Source organism: Pseudochaenichthys georgianus, chromosome 24, assembly GCF_902827115.2.
Source record: "Pseudochaenichthys georgianus chromosome 24, fPseGeo1.2, whole genome shotgun sequence".
Lineage (NCBI taxonomy): Eukaryota > Metazoa > Chordata > Actinopteri > Perciformes > Channichthyidae > Pseudochaenichthys > Pseudochaenichthys georgianus.
In genome coordinates, this window is record NC_047526.1 from 19061093 (window position 1) to 19082754 (window position 21662).

A 21662-nucleotide genomic window follows, 5' to 3' on the forward strand; every position below is an offset into this window, starting at 1 on the left:
GTATTTATGAATATTTAAATAATGTACAGCACTGTTTGCATTGAGGGCGATGAAGTGTGGTTGTGTGCATCATTCGCTGTATTATATCGTACCTCTGAAACCAAGCACTAGACAACGTTTTATTTAATCATATCAAACGGTACATATCAATTTTGAAATCAGAGGGGGATTGAAAGTCTGTTAGTGCATGCTCCTCAGTTACTGCTAAATAACTTAATGGCACTTGTGAATCGACGTCCACTTGATTAATTAAAGTTTCCTCTGGTTCAAAGACATGTTTTGCTTTTCCACTAACCAAAGAATAGAGCTTTTTGCAAATGAATGTGTCTGTAAAATAAGTACGTCCCCCTCCAAACAATCTGAAATAGATTAAACAGAATGTCCGTCTGCGTCTCTATACAGTATCTTTGGTTTTTCTATTTCCTAATGTGTGCTCACAGTTTATATCTTCAGCAAAAGCAGCTGCTTCCTCTCGACCAGCTGTGCTCTAAAATATCAGGACTGTCTCTCATCCTCGCTTCCTTTCTCCTCCCAGTTGCCACAGTTACTCCAGTGATTTGACATGAGTCTTTTTTTATCTGCGTTTCTTATTTCCGGAGAAAAGGAACTCCACCTCGAACTGTGTCCGAAGTGTTTACAGCTATCTAGCAGGCACAGTGACACTTTGACTGGTTGTGTCCTGTCAGGGGTCAAAGGTCAGCCCGGGTCACAGGTTGGTGTCAGTGAACATGGTGTGCTCCTTCCTCACCGTGCTGAAACCTTTGACAGTGTCAACAAATTCCTCATCGTCCATGAACTGCAAAGGAGAAGGACAGAGCTTTTTAAACATGAGTCAGCAGTTTAATTCATGTCACTTGGAGTTGTTTTGGCAGGACAAAAGACTAGATAATTTGTGTGTATCTTTCTCTCTCTCTCCACAGCTAATCTCCCATACTGCTTGACCCATTATTATTCGTTATGCTCATGTATGACTGTACGCTAAAGGACCTCTTGTGGTTGCGTTAATTCACATTTTTTGAAAAGCATATTTTATTAACTTTTTGTATACCTTCATTGACTGCTAACTCCTGATCCGCTGATCAACACATGCTTCAGTAACAAAAAGCATTCTACATGACAAGGCATTACATTTCATTTAGCTGACTCAACAATAAGTGTAATAAACCATACCATTGTATGTGCTACATACATTTTTCATTATATTTTGATGGCCAAGTTGCAGTGGAAATTTGCGGCAATAAACTAGGAGCATCTGTGGATTAACTCCACATTGGATATGTTATGATAAAATACAGTTATGTACGAAACAAGAGGAACAAATGTTTTTGTTTACTTAGTTGCATCTTGACAAAGAGAGACACAACTGGCAGAGATTTACACTAACATTTATATTTACTGTATAACTCTAACTTCTAGAATCCCTACACTTCCCCCTTTTTGGTACATTCGTGTGCAGCTGGGAAAACATGTTTTGAAAATGCTCTGAATCAACAGCACCCAGTGAACTCTGTGTGTGACCGTGGTGGGAGCATTGTCTGATATAATATCATAGTTTAATAATGTTTGGGGGTCTCTCACCATCCCACTGTCATGGCCGGATATGTTTGGGTCCCACGTGTCGTCGTCCCCTGTGAGGGACTTCCCGTCCATCACCTGGCTGACGCTGCGCCTCAGGGAGTTCACGCTGAGGATCCCCAGCTCACCCTGAGGTGCCTCCTCATCCATGGGCTCACATTTAACCTCCAGCACTTCCTGTTGGGAGCGGAGAGAGAGGGCTGTTACTGCCATGCACGTGTGCGGGTACCATTTGTTTAATATGTGATGATTTGTACCTCTAACTTCATGGTGAAGCCTTTCAGTGTTACACTGCTGGAGAAGCCTGCTGTGTCAGGCACAGCGTCGAACTGAATAAAAAGATAGCAAATGTACAATAAATAAATTAAGCAGGTTCATTCTTTATATAGTAAATAGGGATTAGTAAATAAATGTGTCCTCACAAAAACAGAGTTGCTGGCAGGATAAACAGCTATGGGGTTCCTCCTCTTCTGAAGGGGCAGGGACACCAGCGGGGGTCTCTCTCTGGTGAAGGGGGGCTTGTTCAGGGCCTGCAGGGAAAAGACAGATACTGACCTATACTCAGGGTAGAAAAAAACCGACACATTTACTCAAGTACTGTACTAAAGTACAATATTGAGTTTTTGAGGATGGAAAAGTACTTAGATTGTGTACCTACAGTAAGTAAAAGTAGAAGTACCAGAGTGTAGTAATACTCTTACAAGTAGCACTTTTACTAAATAAATTTCAAGTAAAAGTGCTGATGCCAAAAGTATTGGCATCGAAATATACTAAAATTACCAAAAGTAAAAGTACTCATTATGCTGATTGGCCCATTTCACAATAATATATGATTTGTTTGATTATAATTATTGATGTAATAAAGTGTTTATCACGCTGGTAAAGATGGAACTAATGTAAATGACTTTATTTACTGCAGGGTAGCATGTGAATCCTATTATATATAGTACTAGTTATTTATAGAGAAGTCCTATTGAAGTGTTGATTCTATTATTGATCATTCTTTCTAATCTATATCTGCAAAGTAACTAAAAGTAGGCCTATACACAAATGTAGTGGGAAAAAGTACAATATTTACCTCTGAATTGTAGAGGAGTACAAAGTAACATCAAATGGAAATACTCCAGAAAAGTATGTCAAAATGGTATTTGAGAAAATACTTCCCACCACTGACTTTACTTGAGTAATTAAATGTTAAACTACATTCTTCTACTCCACTTCATTCCAGAGAAAATATTATAGGCTACTGTATCTTTACCAAAGTGCATTCATACAGCTTTAGTTACTTTACAGGTTAAGAGTTTACAAACAAAATATATAAAGCATTTATAAAATATAATTACAGATTAAACAGTACATAATTGTGCCCCACCTTCACCATCTTAACGTCCCTTACCTTATGGAGCGTGACGCCCAGCACGATGGCGAGCAGCAGCAGGGCGACGGCTGCCATCACCACGATGAACCACAGCTCTCGGATCAGAGGCTGTCCTCCCTGCCCCCCCTCCGCCCGCTCACCTCCCCCTGCAGGAGGAGTGAGGCTCCATGTATCTGAAGGGGAACAAACATTTTGGATCTTGATAGACATTATGACACCCAGAATAAAGTATGTAAATGATATTACTATTAGGGAGTTTTAGCATATATTTAACAACAATGCTACGTCCTTTTTCTGGACTACAGAATAAGGATTATTACCTGACGCTATTTTAGAAAACCAGATGAAATTTGTAAGACAATTTTCATATAATTTGAAATAAATGGTGTATCTGGGTCCTTTAGACATTTTATCCAAAGCTACTTACAAAATGAACAATCAACCATTAGCAAACAAATGTAGAACAGCCCGAATCCTGCAAATAGGCTACATTAGCTTCAAATTGGGCAAACCATTTTAGATGCTAAATTCAGATATATATATTTTGTATACACAATTTAAAAAAAAATGTAACTTGCCAAGGTGCAGAACATACATTGCTCCTCTAAATGTCTCTTATTCTGGTTATAAGTTTTGTATTTAGACTTCTCGTGGGTTCACATTTGATAGGAATACATCACAAGTCAAGTCTCTGTTAGATAGAAAGGCGATCACATGTGCTGTAGAAGAGATAACACTGTAACCAGAGACATACTTGATCTCATGGCCTAGTTTTTACCCTGCAACACACTCCTTAACTCCAGCCACTTTTTATCAACTCCTTCACACCTCTTAAGTCTTGAACATGTAGAGTTAAAAGTCAACATAATGAATATAACAATGCAACTATTCCTGCATCCAACAAGACAGTAGGAATTCTTATGAACAGAAGGAGAAAAACATGTAAGAGTTTGGAGGGGCTGATGGGAAATAAATAAATGTGTCCACACAGAGACTCACCAGTACTGAGGTCCGTGGTTCGGCCTGATGCAGGGGTGCTGGCAGCCCCTCGCTGTGTGACACATCGATCTGAAGGGCCTGTGTTGCGTTTAGGATCGCACCTGTTAGCCCATCAATATTTCACACCACGATGCGTTCACATGCTGAACGTACGCAGGGCAGGAGAGACTTTAGACAAACGTCACCATGTCATGTCCTGTTCCCCGAGGCGAGTGTTTCCTGGAGAGCACAGGGTTCAAACATATGAGATCGAAAAAAGAGTCTCGCACAGACGGCGTGTGTGTCCCTCTCGAGCCAGAACTCCCATCAACCTTTGCTTTTTTTTCAGCAGCGCCATGGCAACAGCCAGGTGTCAGGTGTCAGTTTACCTGCAGAGGAGAATGGTCGTAACCATATCACCCCTCTGATGCAGTTTCTATGTCATTTCTTATAGGAATAAATGCCCTGCTATGGGTCTTGTGTTTACTTCTTATGATTAATGTTGAAAATAACGTAACAGCACACATTCCCAGTCAATGATGTCTTACATTAATGCAGGAACTCCTCAGTGAGGTCACACAACACTGTAGGTATTACATTTCTTGAAAGCATGTTGCATAAAAGGAAATACCTGAAAGAATAACCTACTTTATTACATTTCAGAAAACATATACTTATTTAGGGGCTCAAACAGACTTATAATAGAGTATGGAATCCATTTCTTAATCTTTATAGAGGGAACATACTGCTCAATCACTTAAGGAACATTTCAGAATAAGCAATGCTCACCTTGAGCAGCTCTTTCTACCCTGCACAATACTTGTTTCCATTTTTATGTGGCACTTTTATTTATTAGTTTATTATTATGTTTGTTCTGTTCTTTATTGTCTTTTCTGTGTACTTAATGTCAATGAATATAATCATGGAGTAGTGCAGGTCTTTTAAATCACACTATCACAGTAAGAAACAAACACATGTGGATATGTTTTATGAATGAATCAGCAGTTTTATTATTGCTATGTCTCAATTTCTCTTAATAGCTTCCATATTATGTAACGCTATGACTCCAGTTCGATGCAGCAGTGTAATAGTATACTGGAAGAGTAAGACACAACTACTTTTATAGTGTTAGTGTTTTATTTTTATTTATTTTATTATTATCTATTTCTATATGCAATGAGGTGAATAACCACATGATGGCGCTAAGCAGCTGCTGTGTGTCCCATTATGAGTCAATGGCAGCAGAGACACCAAAACTAGTCTGGTATTCGATTCTTCTATAGGCATGAAGTACAACACTTTTTAAATGAATACATATTTGCGTATTCATATAAAGAAAAAAAAGACAGCCATATTTTAAAGAATGCTAATTGGTAATCAAATGTAATGGTAAGGCCACATTGAAGCAGATTATTGTAATGTCTTAGACCAGGGGTGTCCAAACTATGGCCCGTGGTCCAACTGCAGCCCGTTGTCCATTTTGAATTGGCCCTCATCAAATTCAAAAATCGTAGTGGAATAAGGCCCACACATGAAACTTGTGCTTGTCTTATGTGGTAATTCTTAAATATATATGTGAACATATACTACACAGTATAGTATTAATGTTTCAATAAGCCCACTTTTCAAATAAATGCAGTCAATTTAAGTTTTTTTCTAACAAATCTTGGTTCATAAAAAATAGCCCAATAACTTATTAACATTGTAAGCTTGAAATACACCCTTCCTATTCTCCCTATAAGCAATCTGAGGCTTCTGTTTTAAGATATGAGATGCCAACACTTTGTAATAAAATAAATAAACACTATGGAAAGCTGTGATGTAGGCTGTTTCTTAAAACAGATTCAAGTATGAAGAATAATTTACCTACATTTGATTGATTTTGCTAACTTATAACTTAACTTATGAGACATAATACCTCTAGTGAGGGGCCCAGCGCTTCGTATGTTTTTCTGTGTATGGAAAACATGTTGGACACCCCTGTCTTAGACCTAAAACAATGTAGCCCATTACAAAAGCATTGTATGTGAAACCCAGCATTGCTTTAGAACAAATTTGAGAATATTGTTGCATCATAATGTTTTACAAAGTGATTATATAAAACAAATTGTAATCTTTGAGCCATCGGTCCCCAGGTCCAGACATCAGCACTCGGTATGAGCGGAGGCCCCCACATTAACTAACTGCTGATTTGATTTATTTGTACAGAAAAGCTGCCCTCTGTCTAATACTCTAATCAGCATTCATACCTTGCCATGATGATTCGGGACAATGCTTTTTTATTGAGGAAATTATCTCACCCTTGAGTGCCAGAATCAGCCTTTTTTTACAGCCCATATCCTCAGGGCCTCATCCATCACCGAGGTGTCTGGGCGACACGGCCACTAGACACACACTAACTCATTTAAGAAGAGGGACATGCAGGAATATATCACTCAAGATCACTAACTCACTTACTGACGGCTCAAACATCTCTGTGAGTTTTAACCACAGGAAAATAAAGACATTGTTTTCTGCTGACAGATGAAGGACGAATGAGTAACTTTTGTATTTGTATTTATCTTTCTATTCAATCATCCATCTTTATTCTTCATTGTCTCCTCTCCTCTTCTTAAACGTACAAATAAGATCACAAGCTTCATGTTACAGAACCAATCGTGACTGATTGCCCCTAAAGGCTGCACCTCTCTCCAGTTGATATTTCCTTTATCGACTGCAAACTCAATCAAAAAGCATGTAATCCCACAAAATATCTTCTTCTTTAATCCCCGGTCTAACAAAAGCAGAGTGCTGCTCATCATCTCAATAATTTACAATTACATTTTCAAAATGATTGCTGTAAAACCAGGTTGTAAGAGAAATTTGAAACACTTGATTTGAAACATCTACTGTATCTAACAGCAAGCAGCATATAAACAAGCAAGATACTGCTGAAAACAATGGAAGAAATCTAGTAAGGGGACCTTGAGTTAAGATTTTATTTTTCTGAGGTGCAGAATAAACCTTCAAGCTCAATATTTCTTAATTTGTTTAATAGATAGTTATTCAAACAGTTCTAAACCTGCCATTGATTTGTCACTGTGTATAAACCATAGCAGTTTGTTCCTTTGTATTTGTCTTTGTATGTCATTTTATAAAAATCATCATAAATGTATCATTTATCATAATGGACACTAAAAACATGTATGTAACAACATGAACATTAAAGGGGATATATCAAGCTTTTTTTGGGTTGATAATTGAATTAGGTTTTCTCATAAAACATGTTGAAATGCTTTTTTTGTTAAAAAAACATATTTTTTTCTCATACTGTCTGAATAAACCTGTGTTCACCCCTTTATATATGGTTTAGCTGCTATAGGCTTAGACTGCCGGGGGACACCTTACTTCTTCCTTCTGTCTGTCTGTACCTGTGTACTCTCATGATCCGAATAACCCAACTTCCCCCAAATTTCTTTTTTGATGTCTATATACGCCGGGATCCTGAGTCGTGGCTGATCCTGTTGCTGCGGTCCTGTGTCCTGGATCCTGAATCATGTGTCCTGGATCCTGCATCCTGAGTCCTGGATCTGGAGTCCTGGATCCTGAGTCCTGAGTCTTAGATCCTGTGTCCTGGATCCTCTATCCTGAGTTCTGGATTTGAGTCCTGGACTTCGAGTCATGGCTGAACCTTTCACTGCGGTCATACTACTGCTTCCCTGATGGCTCCCACAGGATTGTTGACATCCTCGTGGATTCATCTTCTTATTACAGACACATGCATTTCCTAACATTTGGTCTATATGCTGCAAAATGTATTATCTCTTCGATTTACACACGGCATCTATTGCACGTCTGTGCGTCCTGGGAGAGGGATCCCCCTCTGTTGCTCTCCCTGAGGTTTCTCCCATTTTCCCCTTAAACTGTGGGTTTTCTCCGGAAGTCTTTCCTTGTACGATGTGAGGGTCTAAGGACAGAGGGTCTAAGGACAGAGGGTCTAAGGACAGAGGGTGTCGTATTGTCATACTGATATTCTGTACAAACTGTGAAATGTAACATTTGTGATATTGGGCTATATAAATAAACATTGATTGATTGATTGACCTATCATGCAGAATCCACTTTGTATACATTAATATGTGTCCCCTCTGTGTTAAGAGATTCTGAAAGTTTCAGTAAAAAAGATTCTCTCTCTTTTTGTTCTGATCCATTTCTATAAAAACCTACTCCTGCTCACCTTTTACAATATGGGACTTTTAAGCAAAAAAATATCCTTGTATCTGCTTACTAATTATATTTATTAAATGTATGTCTACTGATTATAAAGGCTAAACAAGGGGATTTGAAGCAAAGCGTGCCAAGACTTACTTTTGACCTATAACTCTAAATAAATGCTGAGAGGGAGGTTGTATAATTGTATGATGAAGCGATGAGTGGACTGCCTCTGCTTCATCAGACTGAACAGGCCTGAGATGACCGGTACCCCTCGGAGCCACTGTTAGACTTCATTACATTATAGCTGTTAATTATAAATCTCCATCCAACTGGGCTATGATGGCCTAAATGTGCCATTACGGTTCTGACTTGGAAATGACTGTCCATTGTCAGACTGTGAGAATAGACTGCACCCACTTACCAGCTCTTAATAAATGAGCCTTTCTTCTCTTTATTGAATAAGACAACACTTATGACATGAGCTTTGCATTAAGGGGATCATGTTTATTGCCCAAGAATCCACCTGAGAATGAAATAGCACGGCACAGCTCATCCAAACCAAGCTTATTTGCATCTTTAAACATCTCTGTTGGCATAAGACATGACGTATATACAGCGAACCATACAGTACATACATTTAATCCGGCATACTGCTGCCGTCATCTTGTCACAAAAATATGCACGTTATAGTGTCACAGTACCTTAAGGAGCAAGACCTTTATTCATTGTACTGCGTACTCAGTTTATTCCCTTCATTTATCATGTGCGGAAAAAAAGACAAGTTTTAGATATAACTACTCTTCACACAAAACACTAACAGATTTACAGAGCGCCATCACCAGTTTCCCCAGACTTTATGGCTAAAGTAGTGCACAAATTTCATCCTACACATAGACTTCTACCGTAGAAAGGACATCAAATGCCTCCCTAATCCAGATTATACAGTGTGGCAGCCATTTTACATAGTTACATTTTAATCTACGTGTTTACATCAACTCTACGACATTATGATCTTCAAGTACGTTCTCTAATTATAATCATGTTGCCTCGAAGAAATGATATGGTACATCAGTGCTGTAGCAGAGAAGCTAGTAAAAAATTATCTTACAATGATATCATTTAAAAATCTTTTTAAAAAAGTATTATCCACTGTAATGTCTTTAATCTACTCTTTGTTAATGCCACATTAGGAAATAAAAATAAACAGCAAACCAACAGAGCCACTTTAAAATAAATAACACTTTGCTGTCAAACAATTGTATTACGTATCATTAAGTACTCTTTCCCTGAACATTTCTACTAAAATAAGGATGCCGCTTATTGTTATAAGAGATGCCGACCACTTTATAGCTTCCCTTTAATTGTTTATATATGAATGTAGTGGTTAGATAATTTGCGATACACAACACAGCAGGGATACATGTTTATGTGAATGTCTTACAGGCCACATTATATTATTGTGGACCAATGCTGGTATTAATAGTACGAGTCTTTACTCTTTGGCAAGACTTACCTCTTAGGGCACATTGACCTTGACTCTTCAAAAGGACAAAACAAAATCAAATCATCAAAAGGCTCTCTAAATGCACTAGAATGCAGATTAACAGGCTTCAAGATGGATGCAATAATCCATCAGGATCTTCAAGTATCATGGGTCTTTTGACAAAAGAAGCTCTACGTTTGGCATGTTAATATAAATATCTCTAGAACGCGCTTTCTTCTGCTCTAATGCTGTCTGTCCGCTTTTAGACTTTTTCGTAGCAGGTCAGCGCAAACAGCAACAATGAAAATGTCCTGGTTGTCGAGACAATTAAACCAATTCATTCAAACTTTCATTGGGAGTTGGAAGGATGTTGCTCTAAAATGTCTCGTCTGCCTGCCTATAAAACATACTTCCTGCCGATTGCAGAATCAAAACTTTAAGTCAAAGCTGAAATGGACAAATACATGGTGTCAAACCCCACCATTACCCGTTATCTTTCACTTCCTGTTACCCACTGCGGGGGGTCAGGAAGCAGCTTGGGGCAGTCTGAGTTGGGGTCAGGCCTTGGCCTCCAGCAGTTCGAGGAACAGTTTGTGCATGGGCACACGGCCGTCCTGTTTGATGCTGCAGAAGTGCTGGACAGCGCGAGCGGCCGTCTGACGGAGGAGCGGGAGGGTCATGATTAGCTTCCCGGCCCGACGAGGGTCCTCCAGGCGGTGGGTGGCCTCGTAGTCCTGAAGGGCCCCGTGAAGGACATCCTGGAGTCTCTGAACTGCTTCCAAGTCCTCAATCTGAATGGAGTCTGTAAGGAAAAGAGGGAAGTCAGGAATTAAGGTATGTGAAGGATTTAAATGTTATCTACTTTTTATTTTCAAAGTAAAAACAAGCTTTTGGATTCTTAGGATTCATCCTCTTTGGACCATGAATGTCTTTACATAGGTTCATGACAATCAATCAATAGTCCACAAAATGTGAAGGCCCAACCAACCTTCCATGGAAGCAAAATTCTATAATGGCTAAACATGGGCCTAATTTCTGTATTGACAAACTTAACCTAAGTAACCTTACCTGAGTTAGCGAGTGCGATAGCTTTGAGGACCACAAACTCCTCCTTCTCCAGCCCCATGGCTTTATACTTCTTCACCAGCTGCAGGATGGCGTTGTTGAGGTCGAGCAGCCCTGCAAGCTTCGACTGCTCCTCGTCCATGATGTAGTCCTCGGCGTACACCAGCTTGTCCTCCAAGGCCAGCGAGCGAAACACCACTCGAAGGATCAGAATCTCCATCCAGCCGCTCTGCAGCAGACTCATCTGGTCGGCCAGAGACAGGGAGGGGAAGCCTGGAGAGACAAGAGAAAGGGAGATTTTAAAAAGGGACACTCCGCATAGGGACGCATATTATGAATAAAGGTCAGTTTACTAATAAAGTTATTTACCAATAACGTTTGTTGTTGGGCATGGGACTACGCATATTAGGACCAAATCCTACTATTAAAAGGCATTTTCAATTACATAATCATTCAGGTCTAATGAAAATGTGGATAAGTTGCTTATGGTTATTGTAGAATATATTTTTGAAGATAACAGGGACTATAGGTCAGGATATTTGAGCCTCTGCTGCAGAAATTCTTATCTCTCGCAAGTCGCCCAATTTAATAATGGAAATTATTTTATCCCTGGTGTAATCCTTAAGAGATGTTGGCTAAACTATTTCTTGTGTTGTATCCAAATTCCCTCAACCTGCTGCATCTACCTAAACTATTTATGTCTGACTGTTTGTAGCTTAAATAATAAATTGTATTCGGTAAAATAATATGAATGATCATACCGACTGCTGCATTAGAAGACCATTGCAAAGGGCATAACAAAGGACAGAGGGAGTGAATAGGGGGTACATTTAATTACACTCTGTGGGACATACCCAACTTGATTGACAATTACACCCCACAGGAGCATGATTAAACCTGCTCAGGTCCCCCGCATAAACCTGCATACACACTCACACGCACGTTTACTGTAATTAAACAGATGATTTTACAGAGCAGGGGGAGGAGGGGGCGTTTGTGTTTTTGACACCATCGGTGATTGTTATCAGGATCCACTGCTCTTTACAATCACCACGGGGACGTGAGTGGCGCCCGTTTCCCCACTATCGCTCCCTGATTGATTGGAAACGCTGTCTGTGCACAATTTCATTGGTCGATAGGGATCAGTATTCTGGCACCGGACCATCGATCAGGGACGGAGACCTGTGTGAGTGTGTGTGTGTGTGTGTGTGTGTGTGTGTGTGTGTGTGTGTGTGTGTGTGTGTGTGTGTGTGTGTGTGTGTGTGTGTGTGGTGTGTGTGTGTGTGTGTGTGTGTGTGTGTGTGTGTGTGTGTGTGTGTGTGTGTGTGTGTGTGTGTGTGTGTGTGTGTGTGTGTGTGTGTGTGTGTTGGGGCTTGTGTGATCAAATCTTAGACAATATATTGATATATTTTAATGACAAATACAAGTTTAACCTTCAGTAAAAAGAAAAGAGCGTGTTTTAAAGGGACGAGGCAAAGGGCATTGAGTCCAATAAGGAGATGACATTTGTGGATATTTCTCTAGCTAGTGTTGGTTGTATCATTTCAACAGAAACACACTCCCAGCCACACCGCAGTCGTCTTTCACGCACACGTTTGACAGCCAACTTGAAGCATGGACTCAAACAGGCCAAAAGCAAAGAGGGCAGTTGGTCTTTAGCCAGCTCATATGCCAGTCTGGCCCTCAGACTTCAGAGCACATCACCGTCAATATCGCTGCTAAGAGCGGACACAGAGGAGGGGGAGCAGCCAGGACAGTAGCCCCATCACACTCACCTCCCCCTGGGCAAAGAACTCAGATGGCCGGGCCTCTTTGCCCAGGACCCTGGTTCTCCCAGCGATGGGGCCCGTGTGGCCTGCCACTCATCCAGAGCTGATGTGACATGGCCATTACTCTGCTAGGAGGGGGCAGTCTTTTTTTAAGAAAATATATCTCTGTGTGGTGTCTCTTTGATCTACCTTTCTTTCTTTGTCCAGCTGTTTTTTACCTCATAAACCTGTTCCTCAAATTATGCTTTTGTCCCTTAATCCCTTATGCTTTTGTCTTCTTTCTCGTGATCTCATCTCTAGTTACGCAAAATGTTCTTTAACATAATTGTTCACTTTCTCAACGTCGTATGTGCCTCTCTACCCCTCTCCTTCTGTTTTTCTCTCTGTCTTTGTCTATTAAATTAAAAAAGGAAAGATTCCTTTTAGGTTGAGCTACTGTACCGTCAGCCATTTAGCCTAGCTTAGCATAAATCCTTGTAACAGCTAACATAGCTCTAACGGTAAGTATCAAAGAATTTGCCTCTAACTCTAACTCAAAGACATACTTTAAATAAATAAAAACAAACATAAAACAGCACATTTTCTTTTTAGAAGCTGTTGCCCCTGTTTCCAGTCTTTATGCTAAGCTAGGCTAACCTTCTGACGGCTCCGGTTTCACATTTATTGTACAGGCATTAGAGTGGTATCTCGTCTCATCTAGCTCTCTGTAATTACATGACACTAGTTAACAGTAACTGCCAGCCTACTATTGATCAGGTCTTTAACAACCCTCTGCTCTTTTCTAAATAAAGAAACCTTTTTATGCAACCCAGTCTCACGGCATTTCGTGTTATAGTCACGACATAAATGTAATCTATTGATTCGTGTTCACCAACACAATTGTATTTCTATTGGTAGTAGCCTATGTTTGGAAGACCAGAAGCTGTGTGGGTGTGGTTCATAAAAACATTTTCTTACTCAATATCAAGCCACGATTATTGTTTTTATTTTAAATTGTATAATGTCAGACTTTTTGTGCCGTCCGTGAGGAAAATAAATGGGGCTCTGAGCCTCAGAATACTGAAATCTGTATTTTTTAAATCTTTTGTTCCTTATAATTTGTTATTATTTGGTGCAGACACGAAACATACTGCCAATAGAAATACATTGCTTCTAAAATGGTTCTGCGTCAGAATACTGAAATCTGTATTTTTTTTTATTTCCTTCCAATTTGTTATTATTTACATTGCTTTTAAAATCGTTCTGTGTGACACGAAAAAAATGGGGATATCGTGTTGGTGAACACAAATCTATACATTTCGTGACTATAACACGAAATGCCGTGAGACTGGGTTGTTTTATGTGCCACATCTCGGCTGACATAAATGCACCTTTTGCTTCATTGTTTGTGACATTTCGGAGTAGAATTAGCTTGACAGTTTGGATGAATACATGGCTTTCTGTCTCTCTGTCCCCTCAGGTGGGAATCTGCTGTGTGTGCGGGCGGTCCCCCAGCAATACCCTCCACTGGCAGAGGGCTACAAATACACCCATCAGTTGGTCTCAGTCTGTCTCGTGCGCTGACAATAAAGAGCCGGCAACGGGAGAAAAGAGGCAGACAACACAGCCTGGTGGGGGGGGGGAGGGGTGAGAAGGAGGGGGGGGGGTAAGGAGGTTTTGGGGGGGTTGATGCTCGTCTTTATCTTCTAACAAAACAATGGAAATGCTGATGAGAGACACCAAACACCAACACACGCTCAAATGGTTGCTTCATGTCCACTTTTTGCAGGGACAAATATAGCAGAGATACAAGAACACACGCACACACACACACACACACACACACACACACACACACACACACACACACACACACACACACACACACACACACACACACACACACACACACACACACACACACACAAACACACACACACACACACCTGCTTTGTTTGTTTTGTAAGCATATCAAAGGTAGGACATCAACAAAAAACCCAGGTGTTACCCTGGTGATGTTTTGGGTGTGTATAACCACATCTGATAAAGCAGTCAGGGCTTCAGTTAAGGAAAATTGTAGATTAGAGGAAAAAATACACAGAAGAGAAAGTGGGAGATAGTAAAATGAGAGATATAAAAACTGGTATCTGCTAAAGAAATAATGTATAAAATGTATTATTGTTGTATGTCTTGGTGTGCACTAATGGTTAAATAGTAATAAGACACCAACTTCTGCTATGTTCAATCGTCAATGGAAACATGCATTAGTTTGTCATTTGAGAGCAGCTCACACCCCAGGGTGGCCCAGAACACAACTCCCGTGAAAAGTGCCTCTGAATAAATCCAGGTGCTGTTCTTCATTTGTGTGTGTGTAACGGTTTTCAAAGTCAAGTCTCAAAAGCAGATCTGCAAACCTCTGTTGCCACCGCATACGATTACAACCACCAGCATGGCTGCATACCACAGTGTTAATCCCACTAAGCTGTCAGAATGCACTTCCCCTCTTCTTTCCATCATCTCATCCAAAGGGGGTAAATAAATGTTCCTACTGCGGTTCCTGTGTCAGAGGAGAAGCTAAGTGTCGTCCAAGTGTCAGGAGGATTTCCGTAATTCATAGGCGTCCGCTGCCCAGGAAATGAATTAAAACTTCCAGGTAGCCACTGGTCATCACGTTGATTTATTAGGAATGCACATTGGTAAGCAAGGGCATGGCGCACACACCAACACACACACACACACACACACACACACACACACACACACACACACACACACACACACACACACACACACACACACACACACACACACACACACACACACACACACACACACACACACACACACACACACACACACACACACACACACACACACACACACACACACACACACACACACACACAGGGGATAAGTGACAGATAACACACAGCCGCACCAACATGCCCTCTGTCCTCTGGGCATCTTGGCAACCACAAGTCAAAACAATCTCCTCCTCTGATCTGATTACAGACTTAATGTGAGCTAATGTCTGCGGTGGAGTGTGTGAGCGAACAACTGCCGGCCTGACTGATGGTACCTGGGATGTGTTTGGCCCAGCCGATGTTCACCACCAGCTCTCTGTCGGCCAGGTCGCACAGCGTGGTCAGAGCCTTGATGTCGCTCTCGGGCACCGTGGGGTCCGGCATGGCGAAGATTCCCTCTGGCTCAGCCACCAGCAGCAGAGACACCACCTTGTTCTCCACCACACCGCCAGTGACTGAGGAAGATGGAAACATACGTTACATTTGTGTGATCATAACCAACTTATCATTAAATGCAATATATTGATTACACGAAGAACAGACATTGTTTTTTCAATTCACTTTTGTTTTGCCTCTTTCCAGTAAAAACCATGAGTTTTCAAATTAAGATTGTGTTACTTTACTCTAGAGCTGCAACATTTAGGCCACTGATTGATAACTATTGACAGAAAACATATCTACTTTTATAACTGAGTAATCTTTGAAACAAAAATTGTAGAAAATGTAATTTTTAGCCTCTCAAATGTGGATAATGTTCTGCTTTACTCAGTTAAATGAGCTAATATAAAGCAATTGCCTCAGGATGGACATTTCCCCCATATTTTTGACATTTTGTAGACCAAAATATGAACCGATGTAAATGAAAATTTGAATAATTAGTAGTTGTTACAAGTTGAGTAAAAGGTCCAGATTTCCTGACAGAGTGTAAAGCATGGCAACAATGTTCATTTCAGCCAATTCAAAAGTCTCACGTCTCACTTTATAAAACTAAAGTTGGCATTGATTGATGCCAACTCATTAGCAAATACAAGCTATAAAAATGATTTAGTGTTGCAACAGACAACATCACATCACAGAAATGTGTACTTGCACACACATTACGGATAAAACCAGAGGCTCTAATATCTACAATCAAGCAATCCATCAACATCGACTCAACAATTATGTTCTACAGTCACTTTCTTAATGGGTAATATAATGAATACAGTTAATGCAAGCTTTTGTTTCTTACACTTACATGTTCTTTTCTGAGGTAAGGCATTCTGTGGGTGCAGATACGGGCTGTTCTCCGCATCTATTCTTCTTTTGTATTTCTGTCTGCCGCCTCGAACCCGGTCCAGACGAACACCTTCAGAAACACAAACAACAGGACATTCATGAGGCAATTCAATATATACACAAATTACAATATTCACAACTGGCTGTCTTTAAATCACTAATTAAAGTCACTCATATGGACTGAATAGATATGTACTCAATATTTCAAACACTATTGAAAAAGATATATATTCGTTTTTTTATTGAATGATTAGGTAGAATTACTGACTCAGTGCGCCAACAAGTCAGGTTGCGTGTTTACATCTTTGTCTGTTGAAAATGTCTCCACTTCACCCATTTAGAATTATTTTGTGAAATTGTTCTAATTAGCATATACATTCTTGAATAATGGCCAAAAACATGTGGTTTGTGCCGAATTTGAAAATATTTGCATTTTACATTTTTATATTATATTTCGTTATCGTTGCTAAAAGGAGCGTCACCGTTCATTCATGTAAACAGTTATCAAAAGCTATTGTACACGGTCAACCATCGATCAATCATCCACTCCCATGTCCCAAAGATCTCAAGGAGACATGGACACAACATGTCTTATGCTGGCACAGCAGCACGCATCCTGTAACACGACACCAGACAACTTCAGAGCCGCTGATGACAACTGCTTACCTTAACAAGCATTATGGTAGACTTGTCACCACAGAGATGGGGATTTAAGAGTGTGTGACCGAGTGTGTGTGCACGGGGGGTAACTGAGAATAACATTCACCAGGTGTATCTCTAAAGAAAATGTGTCCAGTGAGTGAACGTGACTCAGGGAGCCTTCAGTAATGGTGTTGGGTTACTAGTCCACACAGAGGCCATATTGACCCTGGATAGATCTATAATGGCACTCTGAGGGTATTATCTGCCCACTTGACACCTCACTGTGACACTTCATCCCTTTGAGCCTGCTTCCTCCTGGACTTATTCTTACTTATGCAGATATTTATGGAGAGCATGCATTAACATCCACATTAAATAACCTTTAAATCAGGCAGGTGAAATTTGCCGTTGGGTTGAACAATGTTCTCATATTTTTGCATCATTGGTTTGAAAAGCCATTTTGTGTCATTTTATAGTTAAGCCATTACATTAACAACAATTTTTATATAATTTCAGGTTTATTATTTAATGTACCGTGAACTGAGGTATGATGGAAAGCAAGGGCCTCTCATAACGAAGCAAAGGTTTGAGAAATTGATTCATGACCTTTGCTGTAAACTATGCTCTTCCACCACGACATATTTGTTATATGTTTCAGTAAAGGTGACAAAATGGATGCTTGCAAAATCTCCACAAACACACCTCCTTAAAAGTGTTTTTTACAGTAATGTATATATTTTCTAATCTCAATACATTTTGTATATTTCAAGTAAGGGATTTGTCTTTCAGCTCCTCTGATTGTGGCTCAATTGTAAAAAATGTATATCACATACTTCCCTTCACAAATTATGGTTCAACAGTGTTATAAGGTATGGATTATAGATAGCTTTTATTCTAATAATGTGTCAAATGTAAGTAGGTGGTATTGAAGAAATCATACTCAAGATATGTGGGGAATTAAAGAAGGGATTGGTGTGTAAACTCATTCCCCCCTGATCCTCCTCCGATGATGTAATCCAGGGCAAATAGTAAATGTGGATTACCCTGGTCCCTTGGCAAGTGCCACTCTGAGGTATGAGATAAGGGATGAGGGCACTTACTTGTGCATCTGATCTAATACCAACTGTCGGCGAACAATGGATTGAATCAAACAACGTTGGTCATTCGATATGTCAGAAAAGTTTGTTTTATACGGGTATGTTTGTGTGCATGTTTGTGCTCAGATCTGACAGTTATTCAAACCCAACATCAGAGTTAAGTGTAACTCTTCACTGTGGAATGTGCTGACAACCAAAAGGCCTAGAATAGCTTTGGTGGATAACAGGCACACATTCACCTCCTCCCTGTTCTTCTGTACAGCCCACTAGAGTTCAATAAACACAGAGTACTCAGACATTGATCTATTTTCCCCTGCTCTCATCACTCAGCCCTCTTTTGAGAGTGTCTGGAACTTCACATGGGAATCTTTACAGGTTTTGAAAACTGTCACAGAGCAGCAGGATGAGGAACACTGACACAAAGCCGCTTATCCGGACTGATCTATCAGCCTCCATCACTAATGCCACTACCAGCATGTGTTCAGTATAAACAATCCCACGCTTTATTGTGACAAATGTACACAAAACCACTGTCACGTTAAATTCCCTGCACATTGTTTCTCAAATGAAAAGGATATAGAAAGTTGGTGGCAAAAATCCAGCATAAACCCACTGTTCTGCGTTTCTCAGAATACAGATTAACATGGGATGATTAACACACCTTGGACCAAATAAATTCCGGCAGCAGGAAGTGGGACGACACGGTTCAGGAAAAACAAAGAAGGTACCTTAGAGGTATTGCAGCACCACTTGCAATATCTTATAGGAGCAATTACATCTGTATGATGAACTGTATTTTAAAAATATTCCACACATTTTGCCAAAATACATGTTTAACTGCCCTTAGAAGTGACAGCAATTGTAGTATTGAACACTAAATAGGGCTTAATCAAATCCTGCCCCAGGTCGATATGTCTTTTAGCCGTGTATTTAATACGGCCCTGACTCTCCCCATTAAACCTCACAGCTCCTCTGTCTCAGCCTTTACTGCGGCCTCTCGGGGAAGAGGGGCATTACGAGACACGATGAAGCGCGTTATGTGGGCGCTTACGATCGGAGTTACGAGGGGCAGTTCGCATTTCACGGAGGTCCAGGAATCTCACAAGGCATCTGGAGGAATTTACGAGGGGGAAGGGAAAGCAAAAGGGGGTGGCAAGAGGAGAAGGGGGTTGAGAGGCAGAATGGGATGCTGTTGATGCCCTTGCCCTATTAAAAGCAGCTAATTTAGAAAAATGGCAGACACACACTCACTCACAAACATAGAGGTGTGCCTTTAAATGTGAGTGCAGGCTGACATGTGATAAACAAAGTCATATACACAAACTGATACGCGTGTAAATATGCCATGAATCTGTGTATCTATAAGTTAAACATACAGAGACACACAGCAGCAATAAACAGATGCTGTTATGTGTTTTAAGATGAGTTGGGATTAAAGGATCATTCAAGTCAATAATACCTTGAATCTTATTTTCACAGTTTTAGACAACGTTTCTAAAAGTTATGATAGCATTAAACTTCTAATAATACTGCTATGGAATATGGTGACATCGCTAAAACAAGTCTGACAATGCCATAAAATAGCAAAAAGGTTGTAAACAAGTTAATAATTCTCACATTATTTGAGGTAAAACCAAAAGTGATCACATCTAAAATGATTGTAATGAATGGCTTACCCACTACCATATGTGCTAGCTCATACAAAATGTAAACAACAGCAACGTATTGGCTAATGATACATTTGACTTAATTTTATCTTCAAGATATGTGTGGCTAACATCTAGCTTATATACATTTCTTCACAAAAGAAGAATTGGGGAGAAGAGTTTATACATTTCATCTTTTTAATAGATTGTGTAAACGTATTGTCACGTTAGCAAACGAGCTAACAAGCTGCTAAGAGATTGTTAGCATCTGGTTATTAGGCCTAAGCATTTTTCCCCCTATTCAATAACTTCAATTAATTAAATGGTGTACACTTAAATGCTTTAGTTACTATTCTCCTACCCTAAAACTGTACCCACCATGGACAAAGAGACAAACACGTATATGTTTTATCTGCTCTCCACTCTTTTATCATCTATTGGCCCGACACTGCATGCAGCAGTATCCGTTACAGTAGGAGGTCGCTAATGTTTTCCTTTTTGAGTCACTTCTAAATTTGGACGCTATGTCATCAGACTGGCACACTGTAAGACTAAAGGAGCACCTGACCACTGTCACAGATTCTCTGTGTAGTACGTATGTCACCACCATATTTCAACCCAGTCTCACGGCATTTCGTGTTATAGTCACAAAATTAATCTATTGATTTGTGTTCACCAACACAATTTCCCCATTTTTTTCGTGTCACACAGAACTATTTTAAAAGCAATGTAAATAATAACAAATTAAAAGGAAAAAAAGATTTAAAAAATACAGATTTCAGTATTCTGAGGCTCTGAGCCCCATTTATTTTCCTCGCGGACAGCGAAAAAAGTCAGACATTATACAATTTAAAATAAAAACAATAATCGTGATTTGATATTGAGTAAGAACATGTTTTTATGAACCACACAGCTTCTGGTCTTCCAAGACCCGACCAGACAAAAAGACATGCTGCAGGCACGAAACATACTACCAATAGAAATACATTGCTTTTAAAATCGTTCTGTGTGACACGAAAAAAAGGGGAAAATCGTGTTGGCGAACACGAATCAATAGATTAAATTAATTTTGTGACTATTACACTAAATGCCGTGAGACTGGTTGCATATTTACACACTTTTAATATGTTAAGGAATATGTAAGGAAGTTTTGCACCATAAAAAGTATCTGTACTAAAGATGTGGGATTGTGAGAGCCTGTTGAAGTTTGATTTATTTTAGTCTATGCAACTTTATTTAAGTTTTCAAATTATTTTTTCAAATTAGAAAGCACAAAGTCATAGGCTGGGTTAGTTAGGTCACTATTCATACACTCTTTACTTCCCCTACTTCAAAAAAAATTATCTTGATTTGTCTCTTTCTTTTAGAAGTCCCTACAATTGCAATTTTCAAAAGTTTTTTCACAGGAGTCCTAGCAACAACTCTCTCCATTATCTTAGCTGCAGCAGTGTTGCACACATACTGGCAGATTTCCAGGAGCTATTTTGGACGAGCATTGGTGAAGCAAAGACTGACACAATTGAACAGTTAGCAGCCCTCTCAGAGACACGGCTATGCATTGTTCAGTCTTTACTACACATACACAGTCCTACACACATCACAGCTGGCACTAAGGGCCTGAAGTTTAACTGTCAGACGGTTTAGGTTTCACTGCAGTCTTCAGAACTACAGTACATGGCGTCGCTGGTTTGTCAGGTGAGACGTTAAGAGAATCTCAGCTGGTATTATGGGGTTTTGTTTTCAGGAATTCACATCATAGAAATAGCAGTGTTAC

General features: G+C 39.9%; 2 protein-coding genes across 3 annotated transcripts in view; both read right to left on the minus strand.

Annotated features, from left to right (window-relative positions):
* Window positions 1-39: 39 nt before the first annotated feature.
* LOC117440203 (usherin) lies at window positions 40-4262 on the minus strand. The gene is made up of 6 exons (XM_034076497.1): window positions 3953-4262; window positions 2972-3126; window positions 1998-2105; window positions 1833-1904; window positions 1579-1752; window positions 40-796 (listed from the first exon to the last, which is right to left on the minus strand). The coding sequence occupies exons 2-6, from the start codon at window positions 3026-3028 to the stop codon at window positions 707-709; spliced, it is 501 nt and encodes a 166-aa protein (XP_033932388.1). The 5' UTR covers window positions 3029-3126; window positions 3953-4262; the 3' UTR covers window positions 40-706.
* A 4346-nt stretch (window positions 4263-8608) lies between these two features.
* LOC117439469 (estrogen-related receptor gamma-like) overlaps window positions 8609-21662 on the minus strand; it is a 29354-nt gene continuing 16300 nt past the window's right edge. For both annotated transcript variants that reach the window (XM_034075357.1, XM_034075356.1), the window contains exons 5-8: window positions 16463-16573; window positions 15501-15680; window positions 10677-10946; window positions 8609-10410 (exon numbers count right to left, since the gene is read on the minus strand). In XM_034075357.1, coding sequence (XP_033931248.1) covers window positions 10166-10410; window positions 10677-10946; window positions 15501-15680; window positions 16463-16573 — 806 coding nt within the window. In that variant the 3' untranslated portion in view covers window positions 8609-10165. The remainder of the gene's footprint in view (window positions 10411-10676; window positions 10947-15500; window positions 15681-16462; window positions 16574-21662) is intronic.

Coding starts and splice junctions, on each gene's coding strand:
- LOC117440203 (XM_034076497.1), bottom strand. CDS start 3,028: ATGGCAGCCGTCGCCCTGCTGCTGCTCGCCATCGTGCTGGGCGTCACG. Junction 2,106..2,971: donor TGGGCGTCACGCTCCATAAG/GTAAGGGACGTT, acceptor TTTTCCCTGCAG/GCCCTGAACAAGCCCCCCTT. Junction 1,905..1,997: donor CTGCCAGCAACTCTGTTTTT/GTGAGGACACAT, acceptor CTTTTTATTCAG/TTCGACGCTGTGCCTGACAC.